Source organism: Strix aluco, chromosome 6 (assembly GCF_031877795.1).
Source record: "Strix aluco isolate bStrAlu1 chromosome 6, bStrAlu1.hap1, whole genome shotgun sequence".
NCBI lineage: Eukaryota > Metazoa > Chordata > Aves > Strigiformes > Strigidae > Strix > Strix aluco.
The window spans coordinates 13048660-13063548 of record NC_133936.1 but is presented as its reverse complement, the minus strand read 5'-3'; the positions used below and the strand labels follow the sequence as shown (position 1 = coordinate 13063548).

General features: G+C 41.3%; 1 protein-coding gene across 2 annotated transcripts in view; it reads left to right on the top strand.

The window, feature by feature from the left end:
- The window catches only part of PDIA5 (protein disulfide isomerase family A member 5), a 103398-nt gene that overhangs the window by 82278 nt on the left and 6231 nt on the right, over positions 1–14889 (top strand). For both annotated transcript variants that reach the window (XM_074828732.1, XM_074828731.1), the window contains exon 15: positions 7132–7202. In XM_074828732.1, the coding sequence (XP_074684833.1) occupies positions 7132–7202 (71 nt within the window). The remainder of the gene's footprint in view (positions 1–7131; positions 7203–14889) is intronic.

The window sequence follows — 14889 nt, the reverse complement described above, 5'->3', positions numbered from 1 at the left end:
ACTTAACCTCTTCCTGACTCCATTTAACCTTGGTTGTAATGACAGAGGGGGATAATCACGTCTGCCTCTCTTAGGGGCAATTTGAAGCCTAATTAATTGATATTAGTTAAAGCATTTGAGATCACCCGTTGAGAGGTACTAAAGGAAGCTGGGGGCTGAAGGGGGAGCATAGCCCTTCCTCGTGCTGAGGGTAGAGCACAAACAGCACAAACACCATGGTCTCACAAATCACTGGGCTTTCAGATCTCTGAGTAGTTGGCCAGGTCTTTGCTATTGAAAATACAGTTTAAGTTAGTATATTTGATATGGAAACAGTCTACAACATTAAAAAGGATGCATGTTTAAACTATCTCTGAAAAAATCTCATGTAACATATATGCACATCGTTTTGTTACTTTATTTATCAGATTTTATTATGTACAAGATGCTAAAGGCACACACGGAAACAACATGGGTGGGGTTATATGTCATTATGTATTAATAGTGGGCAAAAAGTATAAGCTTTCTGAAGTCAAAATGCCTGATACTGCACTGGTGTATAGCCATTTTAGTTAGGATGCTCAGGTTAGGGTCAGCAGGACTGTCATCCTCACCTGACCGGTGGGGCAGTACTGGCACACTGCAGCTCCTGGCCGCTCGGGAGATGGTGATACAAGGACAGCAAAACCATATCACCTCTGTAGCAGTTTCAGCTCAGCGATGTGAGTCAAGGACAGGCTGCAGTCTGATCAGGTAGAGAACCACTGCATGAAAGCATCTTTTTCAGAAAACCATTTCCTTTCAGACTAAAAATCACTAGTGATGGGGAATTGAATTTCCTGTCTGAATTTGACTGGCTTCAGCACGCAGCCAGCTCTGGAGGTTACTTAGCCTTTGGCACTCTGCTTGAATAGCTTGTTATTATGAAAACTAGATTGACTTTTCTCGATTTCTCTCGCTTCTTTATCTTTGGATTTAAGCTGTTGAACACTGAGCTTCCTGACTCCCTTTGCCATGAAACACACCTTCCAGTCCTGTGGTTTTTCTCACGGGTCTTCTGAGCCCACTCCAGTTCTTGATTGACCCAGGACTGCAAACAGCATTTTGGAGGTGCCAGGCATAGAGGCCCTCTCCGCACCTACTTAATATTTTCATTTATATATTCAATGAAGTCCTTTTTGACAACTCCATCATTTTCTTTCAAAGCTATATTGCTAGTATTGTTTGGATTTCTTTTGCTTCTAATACATTTAAAGCCCCTTATATACTTAAAACATCATTATTACCTCTGCTGACTGTAGATACTGCTTTGATGTCCATTTGCTTCCTTTATCTATTCTGTACAAATTGTTAGCTTTTGATTTATATTCATTAAAAACAGCTTCACCTTTCTTCTGTGTGCTATGCTAATACAGCTTCCACTCTTCTAAAGAAACTGAATTAACCTTGTACTGTTCAGCTGTAGAGAGGTTATATTATATCACTGGGCTTTGTAGTTTCAAATTAAACAAAGCATGAAGTAACTTAAAGGACATTTTTCATATTTAAGCAAGAAGAAACCTGTGTTTTTTGGAGAGAAAACTTGATTTAGGCAATTCTGAAAATTTCACACAATTTTATTTTAAAAGTAATAAGGTGAATATTGTCCAACAGGGTGCATTTGTTTCATGCACTGCTCTGGAGACATCTTTGTAATTGCCATCTGGTGCTAATACTTCTGTACATTGAAGTTTTAAGAAACTGTAAGTTTTTCTTTGGACTCACTATCAACTCTAAACACTTCTCTTGGTTAAAAAAACCCAACTCTGTCCAATGAAAAATTCTCCATTTGAATGTAATAAAGACATGTAGGTTATACACTTGATTGTTCCATTGCTTTGAAATCCTCTTTGCATCCCTTCTGCATCCCATGGCACCCTGCAATTATGGGAGATGTTTACAGTTCTTAATACAGGATATTATTTCTGTGGATTTATTGAATTGCTACCACGACATATACTTGATTACTCATGTTTGGGGCAGCGTGCACTTGGTTTTTAATATCAGTTTTCTGTCTTTCTTACCTTACCTGACAAAAGGGTTTATACTGTTTTTTCCTCAGTCTGCTTTTTTAAAAAAAAAATAGTTTTCAAGGTGATGTGAGCGGTTAGTAAGTTTCTCTATTTCCCCATGCAGTATATTTGTTTTCCATCATGTATACAAATGTTTTGTGACATCATGTTGGAAACCACATCCAGCTCAACCCTGCAGTTCTTTATTTCTTCAGAGTCCTCAAACCAGTGTTTCCATGAGGATGAAGCTAGCTTCCATGCTGGCCTCTCCAACACCTTTCTGTGCCCAAATGTTGGCTCATTGATTCTTTCCTCAAAGACACCCAGAGAAAATGCTGTACCATGCAGTTGTTCCTGCTATCAGTAAATTCAGTTCACAGAAAATAAGCTGGGCTATATATTTTCCATCACTTCATCTCCCCAAAGACCCACTAGCTTTCTTTTAAACGCCTCTCTAATTGGAGAGACTGACTCCCTCTCCCCCTCAGAGATAATGGGTCTGAATGAAGCCTGCTTACTTGCTTACTTGATTTCCCTTGTCTACTGTTCATCAGCCATTCCTCTTGAATTTTTACCCACAGAAACCATATTTTTCATGTACTGGATCAATCCAGAACCACTTGATTTTCAAGGTGAGGAATCTGATGGTGCCCTCCATGACTGTACTACAGTGTGCCTTCCCAGCCCTTAACCAACTTTACAGCATGAATGGTGGAAAAAAAACCTGTAGAAAATATCGGGTTCATGTAAAATTTTAAATTTGTAATGCAGAGGCGAAGAGAACTTAAAAGCCCTCTATTGCTGATGTTCTCATATGGATCCGTGGACTTGTGGTTTAAGCAGGCAGCCCCCATCTTCCAGCAGACTTCAGTGGTCAGGCAGAGCAGATGCCACCACGGGCTGCTTGGCGGTGCCTCCAGAGTGCAAAATTTTGAGCACAGATTGGTGAGAATGTCTGGCCAGAGCTATAACAAATCTGTATAATTTGCTGATTGGGAACAGAGAATGGCCTTAACACCTGGTACTGCATGTGCATTAGATGTTGGGCTCTTCTGCTTTCCTGCCAGGTGATGCAAGTGTGTTTCTGCATTAGGAAATGAAATCAGCTTGAGATTTTCAGAAGTGATTAGAGGTTTTGAGCACCAGTGCTGGGATCCTTTGGAAAGGCTAGATGTTCCAGGAGCAGATTTCTTTCAGATATCTCAAGTCAGGCACAGGAAATTACTGTTCAGTTCACATCTGCTGTTAACCCTGTTGAGATCAAATTTGACAATGGTGTAAAAATGAAGAAAGAAAATTGGTAAAGCAAAGCCCTGCACCTACGTTAGAAGGCTCTGCTCCCAGAAGTGCTACTTCCAGTGCTGCTCAATTGAAAGTCTGCCTCTTGGCCTTGAAGGAAGCCTGTGCGCCTACCATAGCACCCAAATTATTCAACTAAAATGAAATGGAATTAATCTTCCCACATCTTTAGTCCATAGTGGCTTACTGTCCTATAAATACAACTGGGAAGGGGCAGGACCTTTTGATTCTTGACAGCTTACCCACACCTTCAGATGCCACCAGTTTAATCTCTTACCATTGCAGCCCATCTGGAAAATCCTTTGTAAGGAGTCTGCACACTTCCTATCCTCCTGTACAGTGCTCAGTACATTTCCTTTCTTTGCACTTTCAAATCTGGAAGATAGTGTTAACACTTAAAATAAATGTGTGATAGTGGGTGTGAAGAGGGAATGGGGAGAACAAGTTTTCCGTCTGTCAAAATGAAGACATCAGCCTCTGCTTTTATTTTTTTTGGCATGTGTGCTTTAAATAGAATGACTGGGTTGGGTGACTTCCAAGTGTTTGCTGCATTTGGCAATGCTTCTAAGTTGTAACAGATGAAGTTCTGCTATTCCATATGATGTGCTCCTTCCCCCTTTTTCGGTGACTCCTTGAAACTCCTCGGGAATTCAGCATAGCATTCACATCTGTTCCGTGGATGGATGTCCAAGGCTAACAAAATGCCTACTGGACTTGGAGTCAGCTCTGCCAAAAGCCATATGGTTGTGTTTTAGTTTTGCAAGCACAGTGCAGTAAAGAAAGGAGGTTGGGCCAAGACAGAAGTGAGGGGAGGAGGGATGTAGCTTCAAATCGGTAAATGAAGGTAACTTTTTGTCGTTTGGTATTAGTGTGGGAAGATGAGAAGATCGCAGAGAAGAGGAAATAAAAGCAGTGAGCGTAGGTTCCTTTATCAGTTGTTTTGAATTACATGACACTCCTCTGTGTGGTGTTTTGACCACAACCTCAAAGCATATTTGGTTTTGCCTACCTTTTCCAAAATGCTATAACAGTCTAGATAATCGGATGCTTCCTTTTGGCCTTACAAGATGTGCATCTTTGCTGAGAACCATGCTCAAAGCCTTTCTCGACGCCACCTATTGAACACCATGCAGCAGCAGCATGTGCAGTGGTGATGCACTAGGGTGAAAGGGATATTGAGCAGCTGCTGATGCTTCTCTGAGCAGTCACCAGCTAAATGGCCACTTGGTCTGTTTTCTTACCAGCCATCTGTTGGCCCCTGTAAAATGGCAGCTTGCATTTTTAATAGCCATTGGACTTTTCTGTGTCTGAAAGAATATCCTTGTTATTTGTTGAGTCGTGTTCTGGTTTTCTTGATGAGTGTGGCTCATGGAGAGCTCTTACCTGCTGCAACTTTAGCGGGGACTTAGAGAGAGGCTTTACCAAATGCCCCATCCTCTGCAAATCCAGCACCCGTGAGATAGGAGACACATCAACTGATGTATCATAAAGGTGTTAGAGGCGAATAAGAAGACATGGTCTCATGTTTCTCTTGAAATATCTTTTATTGAGGGTTTGAAAGTTGCTGTTTGGTGAAATCTAAATTTCAAGCTCGAGATCATAAGCAAAAAGGGAAACCTGAAAGGTGTAAGTTTTTAGGAGCTTTTATTTTTTAGTGTAACAGTTGGAAGTGCTTTCCAGTAAACTACAGCATATAAGTATGTGGACTAGAACAACAGTTATTGTTTCAGGGGTGCCTGATTTTTCTCAGATTCTTGTCTCTGGAATTCTTTTTAGATGTTGTCACCAGTTCTGATTTATTTGTTTAGAGCAGTGCTAAAAAGTCAACCAAGGCAGTCACCCCACAGTACAGGAAATTATCCAGGATGTGTCAAGAGGCAGGCTTGACCCAAAGGCTTTTCAGTATCAGGCAGATAGGGCAGGCAAGTGGTTAGAGAAAAAATGCATCACCAAAGTGGGCTAATGGACATGGGAGCAGCCTGGAACACTAGCTGCCACCACTGCCACTTCCTCCTTCTTCTCTTCCTCCTCCTCCTTTTATTTCTTGACCATTTTCTCCCAGACAAATGCTGAACAACTCAACAAAGTTTATAGTTTGCAAGCTGTAGAGGACCTGCACTATCTCCCACTGAAACACAGCTGCCATCAGGATAGACTGCCATTACGCTGCATAAAGAGTTTGAAGCCATTAAGATGGCTTTGCAGAAGTGCCTCAGTTTCCCAGGAAATGTCCCCCTGACTTTTCAGTATTCTTAGTTACTGCATAGACTCTCAGTGTATTTATACGGTTATGTCACTGCAGTGCTTTCAAAATCCTATTCTGAAGAAAAAAATACTCTAAAATTCAAACCAGTGCATGTAAGCAATGAAAATGCATTTTCGTGAAGATGAAAGGGTTGTGCATCCTTCCCTTTGTGGAAAGGGGTGTGCAGTGTTTATCCACAGATACTGTTTTTCTTGTCAGCTAAAAGAGTGAGTGCAGTTTATGAGAGGGTGGCTGCAAGCCTCCTAAGAGGGCATTTGTTCAGTACTGACTTAAAAGTAACACAGCCACTTGTTCATCATTGTAAAATACTGGTAAACAACAGTAGCGTAAGCTGTAATTGGACCTTGTGAGCAACTCATCTGTGCTCTGTTCTGTTCCTATCCAGAAATAATAGCAGGGTAAACTCTTTTGCCTTTGCTAGCATTATACAGGCTTGACAGAATTGTGTCCGTTCCTTTTTTCTCTCCATCTAAGCAAAAAATAGTGTCCTGAGTCTTTGCTTGGGAACAATCTCTTTATGCTGTGTTTGAAAAAAGTAATTTGTTACACATATGCAGGTACTTTCCCTTTCAAAGCCTTACTTAGTATTGATATTTTGAGAGTAGTTTAGATTAATTGTAGACAATAAACATTGCTTCTGAATTAAGAGCACTCACATCTGAATCTTGAATCAAGAGAGCAGTTCTTGTTCCCCTTCTGTGGCTTCTTCTGAAATGTTTGTGAGTAAATTTAGTGTATGTTTAGGCAAGGGATGAACTGACCTTTTGTTCAGTGCTGTGGTGGTACAAAGAAGTATGAGCCCATCTCCCACACAATGTTGTGGGGTTCTTGTGTGCCGGGTCTGTAAAACTCTTCTGGGATTGCCCATTTGTGATGAACAGGAGGAAGGTCTCCAGGAAGGCCAGCAGCAGTCATCCTAACCTGGGACTGGACCTCTGCTCTCCGCAAGTGAAAGATGTGTAGTCTGTTGGACTTGCTTCTCTCCCCCTCCCCTTGTGTTCCTGGTGACTTGGCTCTAACACAGGCAATTCCCAAACACTTCTAAATACTCCCGGCAACTTCCTTTCCAGCTTCCAACCTCCTCCTGTTCACAACTGCACTGCCTTTATTCCTGTGTCCAAATGTAGCTGGTATCTGTGGCAACACCAGTAATAACCTACATGGTAATACCCCCAAGGAGGTACAGCAGCAGGGAAATGGTTTGTCCATTTGTGGCTAGCAATCTTAAAATGCTCTTAAGGGACTGGCAATAGAGAAAAGCCCCCTATACCATGGTCCCTATATGGGATGTTGTGTAACTGTAAGTATACACTTAAACTGCTTGAAGTCAGAGGGATTTTAAACATGTGCTTAAGTTCACGTAGCTTACACATGGTCTACAGATGCCTTGTCCTGCTGTTACCAGAACTGGAGAACTCTTGTCTAGAATTATTTTTAATACAAATTTTCCACTAATTCACCTTGTGTCTTGAGTTTGTCCCAGTATCTTATTTACAACTAATATTTATGCTGGTTTTTTCTTCCTGTGTCAAACAGGGTGTCCCCACTGTAAAAATGCCATTCCACATTTTACAACCGCTGCCGAAGTCTTTAAAGAAGATCGAAAGGTAACGTGCTGTTAATTATTTCTGAGATCTAAGAATGTTTTCCACCATTTGTACTTTATAGGCTTTGCTTGTAGATAAAATTGCTGTTATACTAGTAGAAATGTATCTGCATCTTAGGGGTTGTATCTTTTTTGGTCAAACTCAGTTACACTTTAACCTATTCTGTTTCCCTTAATTTGTTGTCTTTTCTGTTTAATTCTTTGTGTAAGAGTTCTTTTCTATGAAGCAAAACGCATTCTTTCTCACTGAAAGATTAATAAAAGGTAATTTACATTATCTCCATTCCCCTTCAGCTTTTGTCAGCCATTGAGGTGCATGTGGAGAAATCACAGTTGTGTGACAGTGCTGAAAACCTCAATCATATAACTAATCTTTGGTTGCATAGCATAAGTATAATATATTTCTGTAAGTTGGCTGACTTGAGTCCAGGATGTCAGGCCCTTCTAGGACCCTCATGCTACTGCCTTGAAAATACATCTGATGGCTTAAGCACACCAGTTAATTTCCTTACATCAGCTGAACCATTTTAGCTGACTGCGTGCATATCTGGGATTAAAAAAAAATCATCTGAGCCATGGGATTTAAGCAGATAACTATCTAGAAACCCACTAATTGTCTTTGAGTGAAACATATTTCATTCTGATCTCCAAATTTGTTCCAACTTCACAACTACTTTGTGTTTAGGTGTGGCATGAAAAAGATTTGTCAATTTAATAGGGAAATTCCTCTCTACAGCTTCTTGAGGAAGGGAACTGGAGAGGAGGTGCTGATCTCTTCTCCCTGGGATCCAGTGATAGGACATGTGGGAGTGATTCAAAGCTGTGCCAGGAGAGCTTTAGACGGGACATTAGAGGAAGCATTTCTTTACCAAGAGAGTGGTTGGACACTGGAACAGGCTTCCTGGAGAGGTGATCGATGCCCCAAGCCTGTCAATGTTTTAAGATGCATTTTTACAATGCCCTTAACAACATGCTTTAACTTTTGGTCAGCCCTGAAGTGTTCAGGCAGTTGGACTAGATGATTGTTGTAGGGCCCTTCCAATGGAAATAGCCTGTTTTCTGCTCTCCTCTCCTCTGCTCTCCTCTCCTCTGCTCTCCTCTCCTCTGCTCTCCTCTCCTCTCCTCTGCTCTCCTCTCCTCTGCTCTCCTCTCCTCTGCTCTCCTCTCCTCTGCTCTCCTCTGCTCTCCTCTGCTCTCCTCTGCTCTCCTCTGCTCTCCTCTGCTCTCCTCTGCTCTCCTCTGCTCTCCTCTGCTCTCCTCTGCTCTCCTCTGCTCTGCTCTCCTCTGCTCTCCTCTGCTCTCCTCTGCTCTCCTCTGCTCTCCTCTGCTCTCCTCTGCTCTCCTCTGCTCTCCTCTCCTCTCCTCTGCTCTCCTCTCCTCTCCTCTCCTCTCCTCTCCTCTCCTCTCCTCTCCTCTCCTCTCCTCTCCTCTCCTCTCCTCTCCTCTCCTCTCCTCTCCTCTCCTCTCCTCTCCTCTCCTCTCCTCTCCTCTCCTCTCCTCTCCTCTCCTCTCCTCGGTAATTTTGAAACAGTTATACCCCTATTAATCTGCCTGCCACCATAACAGAAGAATGTCATGTTTTCTTTTTCTTTTCCTCTCATCTTTTCTGTAACTCACAGAAGATGCGTCAGATTGACAAGAAACAAATCATTCTTGTATCACTGACTGCATAAAATTAGAAGTCCATCACTTATGCCCTCTGGCACACAAAAGATTTAGAGACATGCAGCTTTCATTTCTCTTACTGCTGTAAATTTGTGTGCTTGGATACCGATTGGTTACTTGTTTGTTTCCAAGATCACTGAGAAAGTATCCTTGTTTTCCCACTTTTTTGGTAGTTCCCCGTGAAGCCTCTCTTTCCTAAACGCATTAAAATTTCAGTCAGAGGAGATGAAGCAAAGGTACTAAACAATGTGAAACTTGCTTATTAGAGCTCCAGGATGTATTAACAAGCAGTCTGAATCATGGTGCAGTTTACTGGACATGGTAGTCGTGGTGGCAAATGCAGGCTTGTGAAGCTTTCGGTTCAGACTGCAGGTTATGAAAGGACTCCAAGAGCAGAGCAGTGATTGACGGTTGCAACTCTTGACTTCAGTTTAGGGCTGAAGTGGGGAGGTATAAAATGTAATGAGTTGGAACAGGAGGGCCAGTAGGGAATATTAAGGCTGGTATAGTTTCAAAGAGGTGTGTGCAGTTAGGGAAAACGATGTTATTCCACCCCAGTGACTTATGAAAGTGCTAGGGATTGATTATCTGGGGACCCCTATTTAATTGTGTACAACCATAACCTGCCAAGGTGCTTCTTGCTGCCAGTTTGTGCCCTTGTGGAAAAGAAAATAAACCAGTTTAAGACTTCAGTAGGTTAGATGGCTGTTTCCACAAGTAGCACAGGGCATATTCCCATGTTTCAAACTGGGCTGAGCCTTCAAACTTTGGCTAATTCATAGTTCTGTAGGGTTTCAAACTTCTGCAGAATTACAGCCTAAGAGGGAAGAAGTATTTCTTCTTTCAAAAACAGGGAAAGATTACTAATTTTCATTTTTAGTCTGTAGTAGTGTCTTTTTTTTTTTTCCCCTAGAGAAAGGTTTTTTTCACTTCAACAGAGTATGGTAGCATTTAAACTGTATCTTCTTTTCAATAAGGGTGGTCCTTTAATTAAACATTTAATTCTGCAGAAGCCAAAGAACAATCAAAAACATTCCAGCCTTGAATTGCTTATAAATGGTATCTTAAAAGGTATCCTTTGGGAGACTTTGAGTCTTTGCATTGGAATTTTGAAGATGAGCAGAGCTTGAAGCTGTTAAATACATGTCTTTGGCTCTGCAGATTCACTGTAAGGAGGTGGTTTTGGCGCAGAAGTCCCCCCTCCCCCGGGGCTGTGTGTAATGCTGTGTACTTTTCATCATCTGCACTGCTGGAGTTGGAGTTTAAAAATGCAGTGCTCGGAACATTGGCCCCAAATGTCAGTTCTGGTTGGCCACATCACTGCTGGTGATTTCGGCAGAAATCCTGAGCCTGCTCGCTTGCCTAGGGTGTCTTTCCATGTACCTGGAGAAATTCAGTGCCAGTAAGACCAGATCAGTGGAGAAGCTAGTCCAGTGAAGAAGTTAGCATATTGCTTTCAGTTATTCAAAAAGAAAAAAAAAAAAAGAAAAAGAAAAAGAAAAAAAAAAAGCCATCTGGAACATTCCTGCCTTGGGGCACTGTGGTCTTTGCATACAGCTGCCAGGGGAAAGCCTTTGGCCTGTGCTCCACAGCTCAAGTTTTGGCAGTGACCAGTGTATGTCAGAAAATGCAAATGTGAGGATTGTCACTTTGCTGAACAGATTGAAGAGCAGGAAGGCATGTTCACTAACTACTCCAGAGACTCTTGAAAGGGCACTGGCTACATCTTAAAAAAATCTGCATTTTGCCTTTTGGCTGATCCTAAAGTTAAGTTTAAAGGAACTGATTTGTGATGCTCCAGCTTGAATTTGCTGAAGGAAAGCTCTTGACTCCTCAAGGCTTCTCAGTAACAAATCTCGGGAACTCCCCCAAAGGGGCTGCTGCTTGACCAGTCTTCTCCATTTTCACAGAAGACTGTTCCTGTACAAATGCACTGACCTAAATCAGAGGCCTGCAACTGGGTTCTAGCGAGTTTGTACAGAAACAGCTGTGGCAGAGATTGCTGGAAAGAGTACAGCTAATGGGGTGAGTTGGGGTGCTAGCAGGGGACTGCAAGACAGCAGTGAAACTGGTGAATCCCCAGTGTCTGTTGTGAACCATGGTTTGAACCAAATGTTATCCAAATGAGTTAATACTTCAGTTTGGCCAAGAATTTGATCCCTGTTTGCTTAAAAAGCATGTGTTGAATTTCTTTTTAATTAGACTCATTAAATATGGTCATGTTAGCACTGTACATCATGGTGTCTACTAACAGATTTTCCCTTTGCAAATAGGCCTGCTTTGAGAACAGCTGATGAATTGCAGCTATGGTAATGCTGCTATGGCACATCAGGGCAGCTAGTAATGAATCTTACATTTGCAAGGCCTTTCACATTGAGAACAGTGGCTGAATTGCAACAAGCTTTAGCAGGCCAGCTCATAACTGCTGTTAGGATCCAGAACAGGTAATATAAATAGAAACCTATGGATTCGTCATAGAGAATAATGTGCATCTGTCTTATTCATAGGTGCTTTTAAGGCATTTGGCAACAACAGACTTTTTTTTCTAATAATCAGGTAATTGTCATCTGGAATTGACTATACTTTAATAATGTTGCTTGGAAGTATTCTTTCCCATGCTGCAATTTTACTTTTATTTTAATTTTTTTTAAGCTTATCATATATTATTCCTCTCGCAAATCAATATTCAGTTAGTTACTCACTTCCATTTTCATAACAAAAGTCAATATTAGCTCCAGCAGAGATTTATTTCCTTGAATCAATAAACCAGTGTGTGGCAGTACATATTTTAACAGGAGAGCAACTAGGATTGCAGGGGGTATCTTTACTATATCATCATATGGTGACTGGGAGACAAACTGTTAAAATGAAGGAGGTTTAAGAATAGAAAGGAGGAGTTACCTGGAAGGTCAAGGGATCCCACTTTCAATTTTCTACACATCAGGATGTAATTGCGTTCCTTACCTGCAAGATCCCTCCAGAGCAAAAAGTTGTTTCTCAATTCTGTTGGAAGGGAACTGTGATTCCTGGTGTGTGATTAGATGATACTGCAAGTACTTCTTTTTCCTTCTAAACACAGTAAAAAAATAAGGCATCATCCTTCTGTTACAGTTGAGGCACAGACATCAATGGTCGCATTTTCAGCGTAGGTCCACTTCTATTTAAGCATCTAAATTAAAAGTTCTGATTTTTGCAACAGCTCAGTGTTTGTGATTAGACCACTTCATCTGAACGATATGCTGTGCTCTGTTTCCTTTCTTAAGAGCTCTTCAGAGCTGGTCATACATCGCTCACATTCTAATGCCGTGCAAAGTTAAGTTTGCAACTCTGTAGTTAAGCTCCCACTTCTTTGGTAAAACCATGAAACGTTGCTGTGGGACTTCCCTTTTCACATAAAGATATTTTCTAGTCCCAGATGTTGCTAGAGTCATGTTAAACTATACTGACTATGGAATAAAGGAGAAAGGCATGCTAATCTGGTATTATTTTTTACATTTTGTGATTATTATGCATTATTATGATGCATACTAATCTGGTATTATTGTTTATTATAAGCTGCATACCAGTTGTGAGGAACTACCAATAACTTTAAGAAAGCTGAATGTACTCCAAGGAACTTCCTCTGGTGTCCACAGTCTCTGATTGACTCTCTTTTCATTTGATAACTATTCTATTCCTGCTACAGCTACTGAATAGGATGGTGATAAACCTGAACAGCATTGCCTCTGGAGAGAGAACTTGTATATAATGATGTATTGTCAATATCTAAGGCAGAACAGCTTTAGGTTGTGGAGAATCCATAACCCCATGGAGTTTTGTGTGTGTTGCAGATACAGCACTTAGGGTTTTTGCCTCCTGAAATGTTTTTTCAGTGGATTGTTCCCTCTGGTTAGAGGAAAGTTAGGAAAGCTCAAGAAATTAAATTTTAGCCCTAACAATTAAAATCTCCATAAAATCAATCATGTTTTCTGAAAGCTGTTATGCTGGGTTTTTCCATAATGAAAACAAACACACACACACACACACACACACACACACACACACACACACGTCTTACACCAGCATTAGGAAAGTTTCTTGTGCTCTCAGACTTCTAGATAGTTTTTTCTCTCTTGATGAGAGGGAATTCATGAGAGGTGATCCCAAGTGTCTTGGCTCCAGAATACATATCAGGGATGTCTTATGCTTAATCTATCTGAAATTTCTGGTTGAATAAAGTTTGTGTTTTTACAAGGCGAAAGTATATAGGTCTTGCTAACCTGTGCTTTCCAGGGAACTTCCTCTAAATTGTTACTGGTAGTTGAATATGAAGATAATTTCTGAGAGTAATATTCTCCAGAAGTCTTTAACCACACTTTGGTAGAGGTTTTTTGGATTGTTGTTTTTCCTGACTCAGTTTCCTGACTTCAGCGATGCAGAAAAAACGTATCGCTGCTCACTTGAGCCAGGACTCGTGCAAAGCCTTTCTTTTTGTGGACAACACCTTTTCACGTGTGGCCTTTCAGTCTAGCCCTGAAGTAATTCACCCTAAATGAAAACTGTTGTAGGAGACTCCTCTACCAGAAATGGAGTTTAATATTCACGGTCCATGAAAACACAAACAGAACAAAGCAAAGGGCATCAGTGCTGTTTGCTGAAATTCTGGTATGTCTCGGAGTTCAGCTGTCTGAAGTTGATAGAATTGAGATTGGAATTGGTCCTCAGTCCAGAAGTGCGTTTTGCTACAAGTGTTTTTCAGCATTACTTTTCTCCTCTTGCAGTGAACTATATTTGATCTTCCGCTGTGAGACAGGCAAGACAATTAGGACTGTGATGCTATGGTAATGAGTGCATAGAGATGGTAGCAACCTCTATATTTAGGCTGCCTTAACATTTCCACTTTAAAGTAATCACTCAAGCTCTTCTAAGTACTCTTACTCAGCTACTGTTGGCAGCAGGCATTTGAAATGCAGCCTCAGATACAGTCTTGGGAATTAGATGTCTCTCTATGAAATTTTGCTCAGGTCTGTGTGAGTTACAAGGCTTTTGAAAATTGCCATTTCTCTTCTCTCACTGGCTGTAAAAATAACCGAACAGGAATGTATATTCTGAAGAGCTGGGCTCAAAATGACGTTTGCCGGAGCAGCGGTGAGTCCGTGGGGCTGTGTGGGAGCTTACATCAGAAGCATTCCAGAGAATGGACATGTCCTCCAAATGCTGCTCCAGATGTACATGTCCCTCACCATTAGACCTGTTAGATTAGGAATAGCATTAGGGTAATGTGACTGTTGCAGCCAGACTTAGACTGGGGTCTTCGTGCATTATTTCGGTGCACAACAAATGCACAGACGGACCAGCTTAGATTTCCATGTGCTGTAGAGAAGAGTTGTATCTCAAGCAGACTACTAAGCATTTCTCTCAGAAGCCACCTCCTGGTAGTCCTCAGTCATCTGTTTTGAGGCAACAAGTAAATACGTGCTGAACCAGGTTAACAGTGGCTTATAGCATTGCATTCCTCCACTGCAACCTCTTCTCCTGACAGCTGTTCTCACAAAAGCCTTTTGTAAATGAAATTGGGCTCTTCACTCCAACCAAAGCCAGTCTAGATGTCTCCAGAGAGGTACAGAAAAAGAGGGCTTCTCTTCCTTCCAATGTACTAAAAACTAATTTTTTTAATCTCCAAGACACTATCTAAGAACAGATGGGTCATCAGTCACAACAGTTTCATGCCTCAGACCAGCTATTAAGATCTGGATGAGTGCACATATTCTTTCCCCTTTTTCTGGTTGTAATCTCTCCCTGTGTGATATTTAGAGCAGTGAGAAAAAACCAGTTTTATTTATTCTTCCTGTTTTCAGGGAACCAGGACTTCCAGTATTCTTTCTACACTAATACTGTGACATGAAATAAATGTTTGTCTCCACTGTAAGCTTTTCTTTACACAGAAGTAGCCAACAGGGCTGTAAATTTTGGCTGGCTGCTAAGGTCAGGAAGGCATAAATACTCAGATGAAACTCTTTTGCAGCGTGTGATTCCTAACCTTT